At 46.7% G+C, this 20,598-nt stretch overlaps 1 protein-coding gene across 3 annotated transcripts in view; it reads right to left on the bottom strand.

The window, feature by feature from the left end:
* The window catches only part of GDPD5 (glycerophosphodiester phosphodiesterase domain containing 5), a 59,771-nt gene extending 39,444 nt beyond the window's left edge, over positions 1-20,327 (bottom strand). For all 3 annotated transcript variants that reach the window (XM_054270433.1, XM_054270432.1, XM_054270434.1), the window contains exons 1-2: positions 20,228-20,327; positions 17,547-17,721 (exon numbers count right to left, since the gene is read on the bottom strand). In XM_054270433.1, coding sequence (XP_054126408.1) covers positions 17,547-17,663 — 117 coding nt within the window. In that variant the 5' untranslated portion in view covers positions 17,664-17,721; positions 20,228-20,327. The remainder of the gene's footprint in view (positions 1-17,546; positions 17,722-20,227) is intronic.
* Between the last annotated feature and the right edge of the window lie 271 nt (positions 20,328-20,598).

Raw genomic sequence — 20,598 nt, 5'->3', positions numbered from 1 at the left:
GGAGGGGAAGCTTGGCAGACATCAAAATGCTCTAAAGGCTGCTGATCACACTCACAACCAATTTTTTCTCTTCCTACTCTGTTCAGATAATAACAAACATCATGGACCTGAAGGAAGGTAAGATAAATGCAGAGTAAAGAAAAAAAAAAAATTGAATTTTCTGAAGTAATTGAATTTTTACCTGCCCTGCAAATAAAGCTTTCCAGCCTATTTCTCTCCTTCTTCCTGCAAGAGCAAAAACTGCTCATGCAGCAAAACCCATGGCAGGAAAGTCATCTGCAGAGTCACTGCAAAGTCATCTGTCACCTCTGTGAGCTTTGTCATCACAATCCCTAAGCAGGGGTTTGTGCCACTGAGAAAGGGAATTTTGGGGAGGAATGGCCTTGAACTTGTTCTGCCTTTGGCTGGGCTGGGTTTTTTTCCATGCATCTCAGAGCATAAAAACTGCTTCAGTGAGAAGCAGCTGGTGAGAAAAATACCCAGTTTTTCAATCAGCAGCTAAAGCAGTCCTGGCTCTTAATTACGACTAATTATATCAAGGCACATTTGGTATAAGACACCTGTTTATTTTTCAAAATGAGAATATAGCCAGCATTGCCTACACAAAGCACAGGAAAAGTAAAAACTCATTTACAAACCCACTTGAGGGTGTCAACTGTCTGCCTGCAGGACACCCACCCCAAAAAACCCAATCCTTTGCCACAGGAAATATCTGAATTATCCACAGCTCCCATTTCAGCAGGACTGATGGAATTTCTAAATATAGCACGTGCTAAGCCATATTTCCTATTTTTTACAGCCTCTTCAGCAGCCTGGCTATTCCTGCTCCAGATCTGCAGAGAGAATATCAGGAGCATTTCACAGAGATGCAGAAGGACTCTCTGTTCCTTCCTCTCCAAAGGCAGCCCAGGAAGCTCAGGGGTAGGAGCTGCATCTGCTGCTTCAGCCCACAGGCTCCAGAGGAACCTTGCCTTGGGTTTGCTCCAGCACCAGACAGGCTGCAGCTCTCAGGAGAGACAGGAGAAAGGAAAAGCAGCAGCTCTGAAGCCAAGCAGGAGCAGTCTCCCTGAGGGATGTGGGCTTTGACATGGTCTTGCTGCATTTAATACCCACACAGGGCTGATTTGGCCCTTACCTGTCTCATCACATTTCCCAAAGCATCTCCCAGCTGTGGCCAGCAGCTCTGGGAGCAACACAAAGCATGGAGAGGACAAAAACAGGGAGGCCTGACATTACTTTTTTCCACCACACAAATATTTGATGAGCAAAGCTTTCTTACCATCAAAGAAACAACATCAGAACTGATTTTCTCCAGCCTAGGCCCACCCCTCCAAAACATCCTCCCTAAAGCAATGACTGCACTATGCTAGAGTGAAAAAACCCCTAAAAATACTTAATAAAAGTAGTGTCAATAAATCTCCTGGCAGCAGGCTGTGGCCAAAAGCCAACCTGATTTACAGCTGAGCTCGCAGGAGGCAAGAGACAGGAAAAAGGTGGAATGTGCTCCCCCTCAACCTCAAATTAGGAAGCCACAGGGAGAAGTGCAGATGGATGTTGGCATTCCCAGCAGGAGAATGGTTGCCAGAAGCAGGCACAAAACCATCCAGTTTGGCCAAGAGAACAGATCTGGACCATTTACAGCAGCAGATTGGGCTTGAGGTCACTTATATGATCCATAAAAAAATTTAAAAGAATTTAAAATCACATTTTTTAGTGTGTGCAGGGAAGGGAACAGAGCCCCAGGAGCTGTTGAGGGAGCTGGAAAGGGGCTCAGCCTGGAGAAAAGGAGGCTCAGGGGGGACCTTGTGGCCCTCTGGGGGTTTTGCCTGGACAATCTTGTCCAGAAGTTTGGGCTCTGCCCATGAACAGCCTGAAGTTTTCTCTCCCTGCATCAGAAGGTCTCCAGCATAAAATGGGGACTTCAGAGGAGCTGGAAGATTGATTTCTGCTGCCAAGTCTTTTTCTTCTCGCTGTGCTCCATGCTGAGTGCAAAACTGAGTTATTAACATGCAGAGCTCCCAGCTCCCAGGGCTGATGCATGTGGGAAACCACCAGACAGACGTGGCAGCTGCCTGAGGTCGGGCAGGAATAGAAAATAAATCTGACAGAATCAAACAGAAGCTCACAGAAGGCTGAACTCTGTTTCCTGCTGGCAGGTACTTAAAAAAAGCAAATAAACCTTATCAAAAGTACCTTGTCAAAACCATGGCCTGTGGCACACACAAAAAAAATGCTTTTAAAAATTACCAAACAGACAAAAAAAAAAAATTCCTGAACAAAATGATAAAGCCGCCACACAGAAACATAAAAACCCCACAAACCAAAGCTCAACAAACACCAGTCATAGAGTCAGAATCACAGAATTGTTTGGGTTGGAAAATCCAGCTCCAAAGCCCTGCCATGGGGCAGAGGGGGTGGAAAACAACTCCTATCACCACTGGACAGCACAATTCCCCCTAATCAGGAGCAACCAGACCAGGCTGCAGCCATGGATTCAGGAGACACCCTGGAACAAACATGGGATAAGCCAGCCCATAAAAGCAATTGCACCTTAGATGCTATAAAGCTTAATAAACTGCTCCTAAATTATTAGATCTGGCCTGATGTAATATCCCTGGCCTGCTTTGAGCAACAATCTATAGGTTTATTGGGTTATAAATTAGAGTCAACAACTCGAGCAGGGCACAAATTAAAGATCTGCTTTGGAAGCAGAATTACCATAACACCATAAATAGTGACACACTGCACCTCCCTTCTTTTATTCCTCATTACATTGAGGCTGGGCTTTAACTTTTAAGATTTAAGATGAAAGTTTTTTAAGAATCCTGCAGTTTGGGAATCTTCCCTCGACAGCATCTTTTTAAACCAAATTACCTTTCTCTGCTGGCTGAGAGCACCAGGACCAGCACCCCCAGGCCTGGACTTGTTTAGTACCTGCTCTTTTAGCACAGTTTTGCACTCCTCAATTTTTTTTTTTTTTTTAGTGTAACATAATCAAAGAAAACACCTCAGCCTTTCCAAAGGTGAACCGCCACCAAATGCTCCCAAGGGAAAGTCACAGGAAGGACACAGGAATCAGTAGATCTCCATCAAGGCTCAGGGAGCAGCCCAAAAGTGATAGGAGCATCTTGGAAATAACTGGACTGAACATCCCTGGACACACGGTGAGGCCAGGGAAACACTGGGATTTTCCCTTAAATCACTCCCACAAAGCTTTTCCAGAGGAATCATTACAATCAACAACTTCACACAACACCTAAGCATCCCTATTTTATTTTTGTCCCCATCCTGCAGCTCAGAAACATGGAAAACCTGGAATTCTTCAGGGGTTCACAGCCATCTCTCTGCCTGTAAAAGGCACAATACTCTTTGTGAGCCCTGAAATCCAAAATATTTCCTGCTCAGGCTGATGCCACTACTTGATACAGACAAAAGCAATTCCATCAGGATAACCCAACTCATCCCATTTTCCGCCACCAACCTTCTCATTGTCCCTACAGGAAAAGCAGCATTTCCAAGGGGAGACTGGTCTGGACAAGTTGGTTTTCCATATTCACAAAGCCTCTGAAGAGATAAAACAGTGACCCTGAGTTTGTCTTTCATGCTCAGAGGCCACAAAACCAAAGTGCCTCTGTTCACAGGCAGCAAATCAATCCTGACACCCTCTCCAGACCTCTGAGAAAATTAAAATCATTTTTAAACCTCAGCAAACTCTGACATCTGGAATTTGACTGCAACGGGACCCCGAGGAGGATAAATAGCTGCAATTTTGCAGGCAGCAGTGACAGCACACAGCTACACAGGGCTCCTTTGCTACCACTGGAAATAATCAAATTCATATTTAAATCACCCTCCTCCCACCAAATTATATGAAAGCAAATCCACTGTAGGAAGTCCTAACAAACAGAAAGCAGCAGCCAAACACACAGGGAGCACTTGATTTATTTCACAAGCTTTCCTCACCAGTGTCAGTGTCCCTACACAGTAAACATGGCTTAATAACAGAGCTGAAGCCCTCCTTAAGCACAATTTGGGGAAGCCAAGGAAAACAAACCCTAATCCTATTTGAAGCCAGCGCTGTGATGACAGACAAAAGTGTTTAAACAAAGTTCAAGATGTCCATACATTAATTATTAAGCTCAAAGCCTCTTTTCCACCAGTGCAAAAAGAAAAAAGTATTTCATGTGTCCCAACCCTACAAGCAAGGCAAGAGTCCAAGAATTGGGCAGTGCATGAACTGAATGATTTTCCCCAAAGTATGTCCACATATTTGTTTTTTCTCCCCTTACCAACTCCTTTCCTTGTGATCTTTGAGGTGTTTGTAGAAGGTGGAGCCTGCCAAGATCAAGACCTTCATAAAAAAGGCACCATAATTCAAAAAATATCAAATTTCCACCTGGGAAATGACTTCCCAGAGGTAACTGGGTGGCATTTAATGCGTTTCCTGATTCTGAAGGGATTCCTCAAGCTTTAACTTGCACCAACAAGGAGGACAAAACACAGCCAGAGGAAACAATGATATCTGAAATTTTCATTTTCTGTTCTCCACCAGGAGTTCCCACCCAACTTTAACACCCAGCAGCCTCTGAGGAAGTCAGTCCTGAAAAAGCAAAAATAGGAAAACAAAAAATATATGAAAACATGAATAGCAGAAGGAACACACTCTGCCTGATTCTGAGAAGCACCATGAAATTCACCCAGATCTTTTCTTTATCGATCTCAAAGCAGGGCAAAATAAAATCTCTTCCTTAGCCTGGTGTTGTCTTTAAATCAGCATCATCAGGAGCAAGAGGACAGGAACTCCTAGTCCTCAGCCAGCTCTGAAATATCTGAATTTAAAGCCTTTGAGCAGTCTGGTGGTACTGAGGAAAGGGATTTTGGGCTATTTCTCTCCTTTCAAGCAAACAGAAGAAAGGAGACCACGGAAAGAGGAAGAAAACCAGAACAGGTTAAAAAGGGAGGGAAAGAGGCACCAATTAAATAAAAGCCACAAAGCGACATGAATCATTTCACTGCCAGGAAAAGGAAGAAAAAAGTTCACCCAGGGCAAGATTAGCTGTTAACAAGCCTGTGCTGGTGGAAGCAATGCAGAAGTGCAGAAACTGGAGAGTTTCCTTTCCTCCTGTGGGTTTTTGTGCCCTCAGACACCCTGGAGCCTCCAAAGGCTCTATCATCCCCCCACCCATGGCCATCCCCATCTCAGCACCAGGGCTGGCAGAAATCCCACCTGGAATTCTGGAAGCCTCACATCCACTGAGGCTTCTAAAGAAGGCGACCCCAGCAGCAGCAGCTTGAAAAAACTCCTTCTTGCCACCTCTGAAAAACCCTTCAACCAGTGGTAAAATTGTAATGCAGGCTTTAGAGCCATTTCAGCTTTTTACCTCTCTAATAGCTTTAAACGTTGGTCGCCAGTGTGGAACAATCTCAAATTTAATTTGTTTTCAAGCCACAGAGGCACTGCACTAATAAGGAGCTGAGTGCTGGCTTCTCATAAAGCTGTTTTAGTGCTCATAACCACTTAATGTGCCAGCAGCAGCAGCAGCAGATGCTCCCCAGATTGTCCCTGGGGTGCAATACCCAGCTTGGTGCTGGGATCCCTTCACAGAGCACAGGTGAGAGCAGCATCTCAGGGGTAAAATGATAATTCCCATTTGGAGATAAGTCAGAAAAAAGGAGAAGACAACTCTTCATTTCCAAAGCTGCTCTGTAGTGCTTGGCAAGCGCTCAGTAATTAGAAGGGGTGCAAGGCTTGAGAATAAAACAGATCCAAGAGCATCTCAAGCCCAAAAAGGGCTCAGAAAAAGTCCAGAAATTCCCTCCAGCCTCCACACTGACAGTGGTTTGTATAATTTTTTTCTTTTTGCACTGACAGTAAATATTAGGCAATTTTGCATTTTTACTGCTTTATAACACTCTTTTAAAAATAACTACTTTTTTTATAGTTAAAACATGGCCTGCAATGGGCTCTGCTTGTAAAGCAGCAAGGCTTTTTAAAAATAGTTTTTGTTTGAACCGCAATGGCTCTTTCAAGTTTATCTTTTGATGAATTCAGGATTTTGGGAAAATTTAAAATTTTGCAAAATCTTGGGATTTTGTGAGTTGTTCCCTTAGTGTCCCAGCTTGTATGGCTGCAGTGTGTTGTGGAGTGCTTGTATTTGTGGCACTGTTGGTGCTGGTTTGGTACGGTCAGAACGACCCTTTCACACTCATCAGTTGCATTATTTGCATTTTGCTGCACAAAGGCCACCCCATCCCTCAGGTCTGGGAGTGACAGGAGCATCCCCAGGCGGCACCTGGCTCCAGGTGAGCCCATCCATCACTGCTGGCAGCCCCAGAGGCAAAGGCATCCCTTGGGATGCTCCCATGGAGGGACAGCCTTCAGAACAAGTGGGATTTGATAAGGAAAACAATTTGGGAGCACAGGCAGTGTATGAAGTCATGAACTACACCCAGACACAGAGGGTAAAGAACCCCTAAACTTTAACCCTGCTGCAAAATAGAATTGTTGAGCAGCAGTTGGCAGCTGGTTTAATACCTTAGACCATCCTGACAGCTCTGTGTGGCCTGGGTCACCTCTCCAGCCCTTTTCCCCAGCTGCTTTCATGCTCCACACAGATCTGCTTTGAGGGAACAAGTCCAGCCCAGGAAAGCTTTGTACCCAAGAGCGCAAAAAAAGTGCTTTCCTGAATTTTGCAGGATTTTCTTGGAAAAGGAGTAAGAATCAGAATCATACAAGAGTTTGAGGTTGTAGGGGACCTTTTAAAGCTCATCCAGTCCAACCTCTCCAGCAATGAGCAGGAACACCTTCCATCCACTGTCCCAGCTGCTCCAAGCCCCATCCAGCCTGGCCTTGGGCACTGCCAGGGATCCAGGGGCAGCCACAGCTGCTCTGGGCACCCTGTGCCAGGGCCTCAGCACCTTCCCAAGGAAGAATTCCTGCCCAAAATCCCCCAAATCCCTGCCCTCTGGCAGTTTAAAGCCACTCCCTATGTCCTGTCCTTGTCCCAAGTTCCTCTCCAGCTCTTTGGGAGCTCCTTTATGCACTGGAAAGGGACTGAAAGTGTCAAATGAAGAACTGACATGAAGAAGGAACATTAAATTGACACCTTTAAAGCCAAAGATTGGTGAGGTAAGGGCCAGAGCAAGCCTGTGTTTAATTCATCTCATCACATCCATCATTCAGGGCTTTTAGTACAATTAAAAAAAAAAAAAGTCCAGAAGAATACTAAATATTATACTAAATATTATACTAAATATCACAAAAACCAGCACACAATGGCCAATCCCAAACCCAACCAGGAAACCGAATAAGGAACTTGGTTTGAAAGGAACCACCAAATGCAAACATTTGGGTTTACTTCACCCAATATGTAAAGTGGTGCCAGTTCAACACGTGGGCTGTTGAATTAAGAGCATCATCCTACACCCAAAGCAGCACTTGGGAGATGGAAACCCCAGTAAATGCATTGCATCAGCTCTGCCCACATTCCAGAAGTGGGGAGAGGAAAGGCAAAGCTGACCTTTTTACAGGTGACTGATTGGCTCCTATAGCAGTTACTTACACAATTTCTAATCCCGATTTCTAATCTGGGCCCTCACCCTCACAGCCAAGAATTCCTGCCCAAAATTCCATCTATTTCAGTGGGAGCCATTCCCTGTGTACTGTCCCTCCATCCCTTGTCCCAAGTCCCTCTCCACCTCTCTTGAAGCCCCTTCAGATATTGCTTTGTAATTAAGAACTGTTGCAAATGTGAAACTTCTAAAAGTAAATACCACACTCACACCAATTAATTAATTATTCCCACTGAAGACAATTAAAGCCCTGAAGCACAACAAGAGGATCACTCCAGCTGCACTGAGCAACTGAAAGACAACTCTGAGCAGAATTTGTCTTCGATCCCAAGGAAATTAATTTTCCAGTTCTTCCTTTGTTCAGCCCTGTGGGCTCATCCCAGTCAAACTGGTACAAAGATGCCAAAATAAAAGCAGAGGTTGCTTTAAATTTTTTGGCTGTCTTATCAGCCCAGGCTGAGCAGAAAGATTCCTTTTATTTGATTTTCTCAGTTTCCTTTTATGCAACACACCAAGCCACCTCCCAATACATTTGATTTAATATATTTGCAGAGGGCAGACTGGCCCCATCCCTAAATTCTCCCATCACAAGAGCAGTAATAAAGTTTGAAGCAGTGGAAATCTCAGTTTTCAACAGCTGCTGGTGGTGAAAAGTAACTGTAACTTCAGAACCACTTTTCTTTCAAATGAATTCCCACATTCCACAATCATTAGCTGTCCAACTCAAAGAAAGCAGGAAAAGGAATTTTTTAATTATCTATCTGGGGCCAGTTCATCACAAAATAAAAAACAATCAACAAACAAAAGTATCTTTATGCAGCAACAGCAGAAATCCAGCAAAAACACAGCCAAAAGGTAATGATCCTGAATTAGATTCTACTCCCAAGCAGGTAAGCTCTGCCTGAGTCCTGCAAAAGACTCAGAGCAGCTGAACAACACTGTAAATGAAAATGTATGTGAAAATATAATATATGGAAGGAAATCCCTGGGACCACCTGCAATTCTCCATTTCTCAGAGGGAGTGTGCTCAGGAACAACTCCAATTCCTTTTTATCTCTCTAAGAGGCCCATGTGTCCACCCAAAGCAATCTCATCAGAAAATATCTTTTTTTTCCAATTAAGATGCTTGTCAAGTTTTATCTATTACACTGGAAAGGCTTCTCCAGCCACTCTTCAGGGGAGCTGATGGACATCAGTTAATTAAAATCAAGAAGAACAGACAAATCTTGGATCAGATTGGATCCAACCACTGCACTGTTTCATTTCCTTGCCCTTCATCCTCCCTTCCTCTTTCCTAGGATATGTTTTATGTTTTTCCAGAGTCCTATTTTACAGAATCTCACACTGGGTGTGAGGCTGGGTTGGAAGTGACCTTTAAGATCACCAAATGCCACCTCCTACCATGGGTAGGGACACCTTCCACTGTCCCAGGCTGTTCCAAGCCCTGTTCAACCTGGCCTTGGGCACTGCCAGGGATCCAGGGCAGCCACAGCTGTGCCAGGGCCTCACACCCTCCCAGGGAACAATTCCTGCCCAAAATGCCCTCTGCATTCCAGCCCAGATGGCCACAGGGCAGAAGGGAGCAGGAAGGAGCCCAGAGCAGGGCAGAGCTGATGTCCTGCTGCTCCCAAAGCCATCCCTGAGCTTGTGGGGCAGCATGACCCCCACTCTGACCCAGCTGGCAAGCCCTGAGTGCTCACATTCTGCTCCACAAAGTGCTGCCCCATCCCAACACAGCCTCATTGATCCCCCAGGATGGTCCAGAGGGCAAAGACACATCTGGTGACAAAAGCCACTGAATGGGCCAATGTGCTAAAGGCAACCCAGTGACCTGAAGGCCTCAAATAAAGAAAGAATTAGAGCAAGGCAAAAACTGAAGTGCCTCTCTCTTTCAAGGGGAAAATTGCTAAAATCAGGGTCTTCCCCAGCTTCCACAGGCACAGCTGACTCCAACAGAGACTGCCTGAAACAGCGGACATGTCAGATTTACCAGCTTGAGGTTAGGCCTTGTCTTTCCAGAAACAAGGCTGCACTTGTTTCTGGATCTGCCAGACAAGGAGATGCTTTGTGCAAGTCAAAGAAATCATGTATTTTTTCTAATACTTGACATATGGAAGGGATTTACCTATTTTTCCCTAAGAGAGACTTAAATGGGTTCAGTGCAGTGCCAGAGGGAAACCAAATGAAGCCACAAGGCCCAGCAGCAGCTGAGTGTCCAAAGGCAGCATTCCTCTGGAGAGCAGGCAGAAGCTTGGCTCATTTATTCATTATTATTTTTTAAATCTCAAGGGTGAAGTGTTGGGGAAAGAAAATAAACAATCAGCTATCCTGGGAGTAAATTTAAATGCTGGAGCTGGCTCATCACACACAAACTTTGATATTTCAAGCCCAGCACATGACAGACACTGGTCCATCATAGGTTCCACTTTGCCTTGTGCTGTTTATCCCTCCCTCCTGGCTGGAGAAGCAGGAATCCCTGATGGCAGCAGCAAAATAATTTGGTCAGACTTGAGCACAGAGCTACTAAATCCTGCAAACACACACAGAGCAAATCTGCATCAACCTCAAGGGGAAAATAAAAAAGCAGTGAAATGAGAGATCCTTTCCAGATACTGCTCAGCTACACCCCCACTTCTGACACAACCTGAGCGTGCTGGGGAAGGAACAGACCCAGACAAGGAGGCACAGCCACCACAGAGGGCTGGCTTGCCAGGATGTGGGGTGGTTTGAGTGGTGACAAACCAGACATGGCACCTCAACAAGCTCTGAATTACAGGAACCAGGTTTGTTTTTCCAGAAAGGCCGCAAAAAGTCACGTGAGAAAATGTCAAACTTAAAGGAACAGCAGTGAGCAAGAATGAAAGAGCTTTGTGGTGAAAGGAGCAAAGAGCCAACACATCAACACCAAAAACACCCATCTCTCCCCCCCAAGCATCCTCAGATGGGATATTGGGAAGGAATCCCACCCTGTGAGGTTCCCAGAGCAGCTGTGGCTGCCCCTGGATCCCTGAAGTGTTCCAGGCCAGGTTGGACGGGGCTTGGAGCAGCCTGGGATAGGGAAAGGTTGGAATTACCTCATTTTTGAGGTCTCTTCTTGATTACAGTCAAGAGAAGGATTGGTTTCTGCTGGAAGGGACAAGGATTGGGGTCTCTTTCCTCTCCCTTTGCTAAGCATCTAGCTGATCTGATCCCATTGGAATTTGGTTGGGAATTTGAGTCCAGCAAGGACTGAAATTGGCAAAAAGGGGATCTTAAAGTCTCCAGCCTTCTGCTGTTCACATCCCCCTCAAACCAAGAGCCTGGTGCCTGCCCAGCAGCCTCAGACACTCCCAACTGATGGGCAAGGAGACAAGAGCTGCTCTCCTTGGACCCAGGGCCACCTTTGGCACAGGCAGCATGATCTGAACAATAAACTCCACTTGCTGGTCAGTGCTACTGCTTTTTGCCACCCAAAAGTCAACCTTGATTTCACAGCCAGCTTCAGGAGAGCTCACAAGGAAGTTGATTCAGTTTCTAAGAGTCACAGGCTGCAAGTGCACACTTCAAACAAAGCCTCAGTTGTTTCATTTTTTTTTTCGTTCCATAATTCTCCCTGCAAAAGGGCCTCATTTGACTTCACTCAAGTCAATTGACTCTCAAGTGCTTGCTGACATCATCTGCAAACAAGTATCTGCCAAATAAAGGCTCAGAACTGCACATCAAGAGGAAATTATGGGTCCAGACCAGTTCACCAGCTTTGCTTTTAACACCTCACTGTAGACATGGCACAAAGGCAAAAAAATTGGAGTAATTTTCAAGGTTGAGATGAGTACAAAGAAAAGCAACCAAAAAACAATTAAAACCTCTAGCCATGGCTGGTTATGCCCTTGAAATCCCACTCTGGAGCTTGGCCACACTTCTTCTGGGACCAACCTGGAGAAAAAGCTTAAATCTGCAACCAAACACTCCTAAATCCAAGTTTCCTTTCCCAGAGGAACACACAAGACAGCAAACTAAAATCACAAATCAGCTTCACAGCCAACAAAGCAGAGTCATTACAGTTTTCAGCTTTGCTAATCAATTTTGTTAATGAGACATGTCAGCAGCACAGAGGTTCCCAGTTCCTGAAACCACAAGCATTCCTGGAACCCCAGCACTTTGGATCCCCATCCAGACCTCACAGGCAGCAGAGCCCTCTCCAAAACAACAGCCTGGCAGACGCTGAAACGCCCTGTGACCAACGCCAGGAAAGCCACACCTCACAGATTTCAACCATTGTTGCAGAGAGGGGCATTTGGCAAGGGCCTGGAGGAACAGGACAGAGGAGAATGGCTTTAAACTGACAGAGGGCAGGGATGGATGGGATATTGGGAAGGAATTCCTGGCTGAGAGGGTGGGCAGGCCCTGGCACAGGGTGCCAGAGAAGCTGTGGCTGCCCCTGGATCCCTGGAATGTCCAAGGCCAGGCTGGATGGGGCTTGGAGCAGCCTGGGATAGTGGAAGGTGGAATTAGGTGATCTTTAAAGTCCTTCCCAACCCAACCCTTTCTATTCTGGTTCCTTCCCCAACTTCCAACTCCTTCTGTGCACACCTTTCTCAAGGATCATCACCACACACTAACCCTGCTCCTTCCTATTCCTGCCATTTCATTCATTTACTCCCACTGGGGCTGGGTTTCCTTCTTACCTAGGTAATTTTTGTGGTCATTTTGGAGCCTCAAGCATCCCTGAGGCACTTCCACAAAGTCTACTTTTATGAGAGACAGAAAAAAAGCACCTTCAACTTGGATAGGAAAAAAGAAAGTATGATAAAAAGCCTTTTCCATTGGCTCCTGCCCTCTCCCAGTGCATCCACCACCCAGTAAGGACACAGTGAAAAGTTGCTCTCCAACAATTTCTGCTCTGTCACAGCCCAACAGTGCTTGGATCTATTCCAGGACACTTAGGAATTCACGAGACAGGCTGGAAAAGCAGAGTTGGTGAAGGAGGAGAGTGGCAAATTCAACCCCAAATGTAAAGTAAATCACTGGAGCCCAGCTCCAGGGCAGCAAGGTTACATTCACTTCCCTCTGGGTGAGGAAAATCAAGGCTCCTCTGGAAAAGGGCCACAATTTTTCACTATTCTGTCAAGAACAGAGAGAGAACTTCTGACATGGAGACTCCCACAAGTCAAACTTCCATGATGTCAATGCCATTTCACTTTCCTCATTTTCTGTCCTCAAAATTCACACTCATAGCTCCACACATGGGAAAGGACTTAATGTCTGAGTAAAGAGCAACACAATTAATTAACCTGGGATTAACAGGATCACAGGTTCCCACTGCCTCTTTGGAAAAGGGAGTTATGTAATTCAATAGTAAAAGTCTAACTATAACAACAACTACACAGTTGAGAGAAAAAACATTTGTTTAGGAAAACAAGCAGAAAAAACACCTCAAGTTTTTCCCCTTCTTGGAGGGAATTCAGAAAATATTGTACCTTGATGCTGTGTAAAAAATCTCCAGCAACTGGTGTAAGATTGTTTCATTCACAAGCCCAAAATCTGGCACCACAGCAGCTGCTGTGCAGAAAATTAACTGTAACCCAGTCAAAACCAGTACAGGGAACTCTCAGGGAGAGCCTGGAAAGGCTTTCCCTTATGGGTTAAACCAGGAGTTGATTGAGCACATTCAAACCAGTCAGGATTTTATGAGAATGGCTGCACCTTAGAGTGGAGGAGCATTGCTGTACTCAGGGAAGAAATCCCTGTAAAAACACGTGGCTGGCTCCAAGGGCCCCAAAATCCCTCCTTGCCCCCTTTTCTCCCCCTTTTCCCAGCTGCAGCTCAGTTCAGAGCTGGCTGTTCAGAGCCAAAGCCACGTTTTGCAGATGCTTTGCAGGAAAAACCTTTGACACCTCTAAAGCTTTACAAATCCCAGGGCCTGTTAATCACCAGTCTGAGCCCATAATCCCAGCCCAGGCCCCACACTCAATGGGTTTTGCAGACTCTCCCCCACTGGCATTCTGCACCACAAATTCAGCATCAGTCACACATCCTCCCCTGACAATATTTGGGGTGCACCACTACATTAGGCTCCAACCCTGTGGCTTTTTGGGGTTTCCAGGATTTGGGATTTCCCATCCTCCAAAGCAGCTCTGCTGAAATAGGGAACATATTTGACACAGAACAAGCTGGTTCATCCCAACCTTTCTAGGAGGGTGTGGAAATCAAAGAAAAGCGAGGTCCTGGCAGGTTAATCCCAGTTCCTGAGGCTGGAGCAGCTCTCTGCTCCTTGCCAGTCCTCCACAGGATCTTGCCCCGTCTAAGAGAGGTTTTGGTCCTTCATGAAGGCCAAAATGTGCTATTCCCTGTTAAAACCAGTGACACCCTGCCAAATCTGGGCTGAAGGCACCACACAAAGCAAATGCAATTCCTGCCTGGCTCAGCTGTCACAGCTTCCCTTGACAATCATCCACCTCACAGCCTCCCTGTAAAGTGAAGGGCTCAAAGGTGAATTTTACAGGATGTTTAAGTGATGTGGAAAACCCTAAACACAGCCTTTCATTTCCAAGCATCATGGGGAAAAAACAGAATCATAAAATAGTTTGGGTTGAAAAGGACCTTTAAAGATCATCTAGTCCAGACCCGTCTAATGAGGGGGGCACCTTCAGGAACAATAAGGAAAAAACACACTGATATTTAATGGAATGACTGGATTTCCCTGCATTTAGCCCATCAAGCCAACATGATTGGACACATCCATTCATGGGGACTCAGCTCTGAGTCACTGCTCACATCCAATGCTTCAGTGCCCAGCCTCAAATCCAACAACCTTGAAAGAGCCCCTCTGCCTCAAGAGCTCCTGTGCCTTCAGGCCCGTGGGCTGAAACCCTCACAAATTGAAAAACTCACGGAGAAGGGCAAATGAAGCCATCCTCTAATTGCAGATTGCAGCAAAGCAAGCAATTTCTGTGACCGGTGACCTCTGGCCATTTGGGAATCAGCCCTGACAAAGTCCCAGCTGCAAAGCCCGTGGCTTAGATCATCTGTTCAGGTCATTTCACAGCTCTGGCCAAGCGGGAATTACAAGAGCATTTCACCAGAGAGTGAATTAATACACACAGCCCAGACACAGCCCTGCAATTCATTATGCTGATGGATCACAGCTCCTCACTTATCTCTGCACAAAAGGACCCCAAAAAGCCATCAGAAGCCTCAGCTGGAGGTCATGTGATGCATTTAACCAAATGGACTATCTGGAATCACACACATTTCACTTGAGGGGCATAAATCCTGACAGGGACTGCCCAATTCATAGGAAGGAAGGGGTTGATATATCATTTACAGATCTGCAGCTACGTGAGCAGCAGCAGATAAAGGCAGGGAGAGGCTTTATTGGATATTCCCCCTCCCACATCCTCACAGTTCAGACAAGTTGCAATTAAGAACAGGATTAGGAGATTTGTGTTGGAGAGAAAGACCATGTTTGATAGCTCAGCCCAGCCAGTCAATAAAAGTGGCTTCTTTTTGCTGGATAGATTAAAAAATTATCATTGCTGTTTCCTTTGGGAGGAAATCTTTGTCCCCCCTCCCAATATCATCCACCAGGATGATATTTGCTGTGTACAAACAACAGGGGTTTGGAAGCAATAATAATAATAAAAAAAAAATGCTTCCATGCACTGACTTCATAATATCCTTGGTTGAATATGTGATGAACAAGCTGTGGTTAGATCAGAAATTCCTTCCTCACACCAGCTACAGAGATTTTAATGATCTGAAACTCAGCAAGACCGTTTCTCCTCCTTCATGTGTCTTTCACTTAAAAAAAACATTAAAAAAAAAGTGAAAGGGGATCTTGCCATTAAAGCTGAGGGCCCACAACAGAAAAAAGGAATTTTGCAAATGTTCAAAATTTTAAAAGGAGATCAGAGTATATTGGTTGTGTGCCTCCAGCCCCTCCCTTCATTCTCAAAGGTCAGAGAAAAGCAAAGGATAATGACAATTCCAGCAAGCTGCCTCTCAAAAAAAACCCCTAGAACTCAGGTGTCCAATTAAAATTCTCATTTTCATGTAATTTTTTAATGTGGAGTAGGAAGCTCGATGTACATAGATTTGAAGGAAAAAGAGAGGAATCATTAAGATTCTGGCTGTTGAGGTGCAGCACTATTCAGACAACAAACACTCACAGGCATCAGCTGAAGATATGGAGGCAAGGCTGGGTCATGATCCAAATTTGGATGAAAGCCTTTTATTCTGGGGAGTTTGATGTTTTAACAAGAAAGCAGGTAATGCAGCCTGCAGCTCATTTTAGGCTTTCTTCTCCTACTCCTGCTGCTGTCTCCATCTCTACTTTACCAAAGTGGAAGCAGAGGCCTCACAAAGACTTTACAAAGACCAGCTCACACTGGACATATTTTAAAGCCTGGATCAGCTACCTTTAAACACAATGAATTCCTTTCCAGCACTAGCAAAAACCAATGGAAATTCCTGGCAGACTTGGAAAGCTGCCACTGATATTTTTTGGTAACAACAAGCAGAGGCAGATTTCGCTGAAAAATTCATGGCAACTTCTCTGTAAATTTTTAGCTAAGAACTGCAATATTCTGCTGGCTTGAAGTGGTCACCCAGACCAAGCTGGCAGCAGAGGGAAAACAGCACCAACATTCCTACTTTGCAAAAGGAAATTTGTTTTCAGGCTGCACGAACTCCAGGCGTGACTTTCCCATCACAGGGGAGCTGCTCCTGGCCAAGCTGCACCACCAACAATGGCTGCAATTCACAACCAGGAGCATTTCTGGCACAGGATCTGCCACACAGCCCTGTCTGCTCCTTCACAGCTGCTTTTGCAAGAGGAAAAGCACTCCAGAGCCAAGAAGATCCCTGGTTATAGGCTTAAAAACAGAACAGAGGAGCCAAGCAATAGGAGAGAGAAATTAAGCATTCAAAAGGCAACCAAAGGGTCCCTTGGGAGCACTTCCAGATGAAACAGGATTTAAAGAAGGAAAAAAAACCCAAATTTAACTTGTAAGCACTCTTTAAAAAAACATCTCAGGCAACATGGGAGTACAGGAGAACAGTCAAACAAAATCCTTACCCAGCTGATGTAACAGGGTGCTTTTGACAGCAAAATTTTCACACTTTTCCTTATCAACACATCACAAGACCTCATCTCCCAGCCCAGAAAAAGAGGGGAGGTGCAAGTTGAGCCTGGATTTCCTCTGGCAGAGCTCCTACAATCTGTATTTTACCAGGGGAGGGAAGAGTCACCTCCAACAGCTTCCCCATTCACCCCCAGCTTGCTCTCACCTTCTGCTGCCTTTCACTGAACCCCACAAGGGTTTGGGCTGGAAGGGACCTTAAAGATCATCCAGTGCCACCCCTGCCATGGGCAGGGACACCTCCCACTGCCCCAGGCTGCTCCAAACCCTGTCCAGCCTGGCCTTGGGCACTGCCAGGGATCCAGGGGCAGCTCTGCGCACCCTTTTCCCCTACCTACAAACTCATTGTCACACTTAAGAACATGATAATAAAGGTTAAAAAAGACCTCCAAGATCACCAAGTCGCTTCTGGGGCCAAAAACCACCATCAAGAACAGAATCATAAAGGTTGAAAAAGACTTCCAAGATGACCAAGTCCTTCCTGGGGCCAAATACCACCATGCCCACTGCAACCACACCATGAATGCAGGGATTCTGCAGAAACACAGAACTTACATATCCAGCTAAAGGTGCTGCAAGCAGCAGCAGGAGTAAAAAAACCACAAGAAAAGTGTTCCCCTTTAGCACAATGTAAACAGATTTGGGCACTTTCAGTCCCCTGGGCACCATGACCAACCTCACTGGGCCCATCTCTACATCGACCATACGGGGATGGCCTCCTGCCATGCTCAACAGCTCCCATCAAACATCCAAGCCAATAAATGAAGAAAAAAACCCAAATCTCTCATCCTTCCAAGCAAGAGCTAGAAGCCATCAGGAGAGGGACGGGGTGGCAGCAGCCCTGTCCCTGCTCACCTTGGTGGTGTCATCATGTGACCGCTGGTACCGTTTCCAGCGGCAGCCGTAGATCCCGGTCAGACAGGACAGACATAGCTGGGGCTCGTAGTACTGCAGGGGTTGGTGTTTGACCATGCTCCTTCCAGCCCCTCCTGAGCCTGCTGGCACTAATCCATCAGCTCCTGGGAGCGCCCTGGGGCAAAGCAGAGGAAACAACAACAACAAAAAAAAGGAAATTAAAATCCCCGGCGATATTTCAATACGTTAACAAGCAATTTAATAATTAACCGTGTCCTCTGGCTGCTGAGAGCAGGGATGAGAATCAGATCTGTTCCCAGCCCTGCCAACATCTCCCACTCGTTACTCAACCAGACCAAGAAGTTTAATTAGTTTGCAGGTTTGGTTTCCTCCTGCAGCTTCTCCCACACCACCAAAAGCAAAGTGTACATCAGGGAAAGCCACGTGAGGACAAAAGCAGCAGGATGAGGATCTGCACCAGGTGATTGGGTTCCTACGAATGACTGAAGTGAAAAGAGACAGAGCTTCTGCAAGAACAACCTGAAAATCAATTCAGAGACCTCCACAGAGCTGAGGCTGAGCCAAGCTAAAGCAGTTTAGTGTCAGCATCCCATGGATGCCTGCAAAACAGTCCCAGATGAGGAATAAACACTTCCCTGCAGAAGGAGCATCACAGAATCAGGGACTGTCCTGAGCTGGAAGGGATCCAGCAAGGACCAAACTTCTGGACAGCCCCAAGAACATGGAATACAGAGTGTGTATACACAAAATGTGTACTACAGATATTGCCCTCTCCCTTTATAAGCCTCTCAAGCACTCCCAGGATGCAGAGCTGGATGCTGTGCTTGGTCCCACAGCACAGGTTTCCCACAGCTTCCTGCAGCCCAGGTGGGCACCCACAGCCCCACACTGCTGCTGTGTGCATCACCACAGGCTGGCAGCGGGGTTTGGCAGCAGCTGAGCCTGCACAGTGCTTGCCCCCTTCCTGAGAGAGCAGGGCTGTGTGCAGGGTGTGTAAATCCACCCTCTCCTGGGGAAACACTTTGCCTCCTGACATGTGGGATTCCCAGGGCTCAGGTCTGGGGCAAAGCTGTGACAGCTGAGCAGCAACACCCTCACTGGCATCAGCAAAGCATGGCTGGGCTTAGGGAGATAAACCAGCCACCTAAAAGTTTTTCCTTGACACATCCCATGGAAAGAAGCCTCCAAAAGCAGGGCTGACTGTATTTGTCACTCCAGCTGATGCACCAGGGGATGCTGCAGGCAATGCTGGAGTCTGGAAATGTCAGCAGGGACACAGAGAGCTCACCCCTCCCAGCCCCTGTCTGTCTGTGTCCATTCACACTCCGTGCTGACAGCCCATGGCAGCCTTGCCCTGACACTTTAATCAGGACTCAGCATCCCAGAGGCTGTTGTGGCTGCAGAGCTGTCACGAGGCTGTCCCCAGAGCCCTGTGCCCTCCCCAGACACAGAGGCAGCTTTGTGCTTTCAGCAGAGCTCCCCGCGCTGCTCGGGGCGCTGACACAACATGGGCATGACCCACAGGTCCATGTGTGGCCAGCCCAGCTCCCCACGTGGCCCTGCTCGTCCCCTGGGGCGACAGGCAGGACAGAGGGACAGCACAGCCAGCCTGGCAGAGCTGTTTGCTGCTCACGTCCCCCCGTGCTGCTGTGTCACCTCCATGGCCTCGTGTCGGGGTCACCTCCCTGTGCCTGCGTTCCACCTCTCCTCCTGCTGTTCATAAAGCTCAGCTCAGCCCCTGCTCAAGCTGCCTGCCCATCCTCAGCTCCCAGAGCACCCCCAGGAAATCCCCCTCTACCTCCACACAAAACCTGTCACCATGGGGCACTGGGGAAGTGCAAAACTGGAGGTGCGGCTTAAAGCTCTTGGGCTGAACCTCGCTCTCTGCCCTGAAGATTCCAAGTGTGGAGCAATGTACGAGATGCTGAGGGTTCTGTGCAAGATGTAAAAACCACTCACAGCCTGTTAACAACTCCCCAGCCAAAGCCCTTATTCCCAGCCTGAAAGCCGAGAAGGCTATGGCTGTTCCAAGTAATCCTGCACTAATTCCTCTCCAAAGGACAGCATCTCTCCTGCTTTCCACTCTCCCTGCTTTACTCATGCAAGACAGGAGGGCAGACAGGCCAGCTCCATCCACAAAAGCTTTTACTGTTTTTTTTAAATTTAATTTCATTTGATCATTTTGCCAGGAGAGAATTCCTTCCCTGGGAGGGTGGAACAGGGTGCCCAGAGGAGCTGTGGCTGTGCCTGGATCCCTGGCAGTGCCCAAGGGAAAAGAGAGATCACAAGGCTCTGTGAGTGAAGCTCCCACCCTCATCGCAAAGGAGCCCAGAATTCCAGGCTGCACTCCACAAAAACTCAGGAAAAGCACCATGACAAAAAAAAATCTAAGATGAGTTTTTAAAACATCCACTCCTAAACACAGTGTAATTGCATGAGGCACAACCAACAAGCCTAAAACCACTCCCTCTTCTCCATGAGCATCACAACCAGCTCCATCAAAGCCCAAAACAGGTGGGAAAGGACAGCACCCAGCAGCCACCCTCCCCTCCATGCACACGGACACCTGAGCAGTAACAGGAGCCTCAGGGAGAGAAACCACACTGATACCATCTGCCCAGAGAGCCTGGCCTGGCCAAGAGCATGGGCTCAGTACTTACTGCTCCTGCTGCCAGAACCAGGGTCCAGGGAGCAGCACAAAGCCTGCAGCACCTCCCAATCACTGTTTCACTGTTCCCATGCCATCTCCAGCTGCCGAGGGGCAGAGAGCAGCCCATGAATGATTCAGCCCACTGCTGGTTAGCATTACATACAGAAATGAAAACAGGAAGCAAGACAACAGGCATTAATTATTCAAATCCAGCAACGTGCACCAGGAGGGAGGGAGGGAGGAGGGGGGAAAGAAATAAAATAGAAAACACAAACCCACTCATGCTCTCAACCTTGACTTTCAAGATGCATCATCTGCCAATGGCTGTGAGCTTCTCAGAGCTGAATAACCAGCTCACTTATCCAAAAAGAGGGAGCAGGG

Source organism: Melozone crissalis, unplaced genomic scaffold, assembly GCF_028551555.1.
Source record: "Melozone crissalis strain CALT ecotype California unplaced genomic scaffold, PUWL_Pcris_2 ptg000009l_1, whole genome shotgun sequence".
Classification (NCBI taxonomy): domain Eukaryota; kingdom Metazoa; phylum Chordata; class Aves; order Passeriformes; family Passerellidae; genus Melozone; species Melozone crissalis.
The sequence above is the reverse complement of the archived record's forward strand: the minus strand, read 5'-3'. Positions and strand labels throughout refer to the sequence as shown.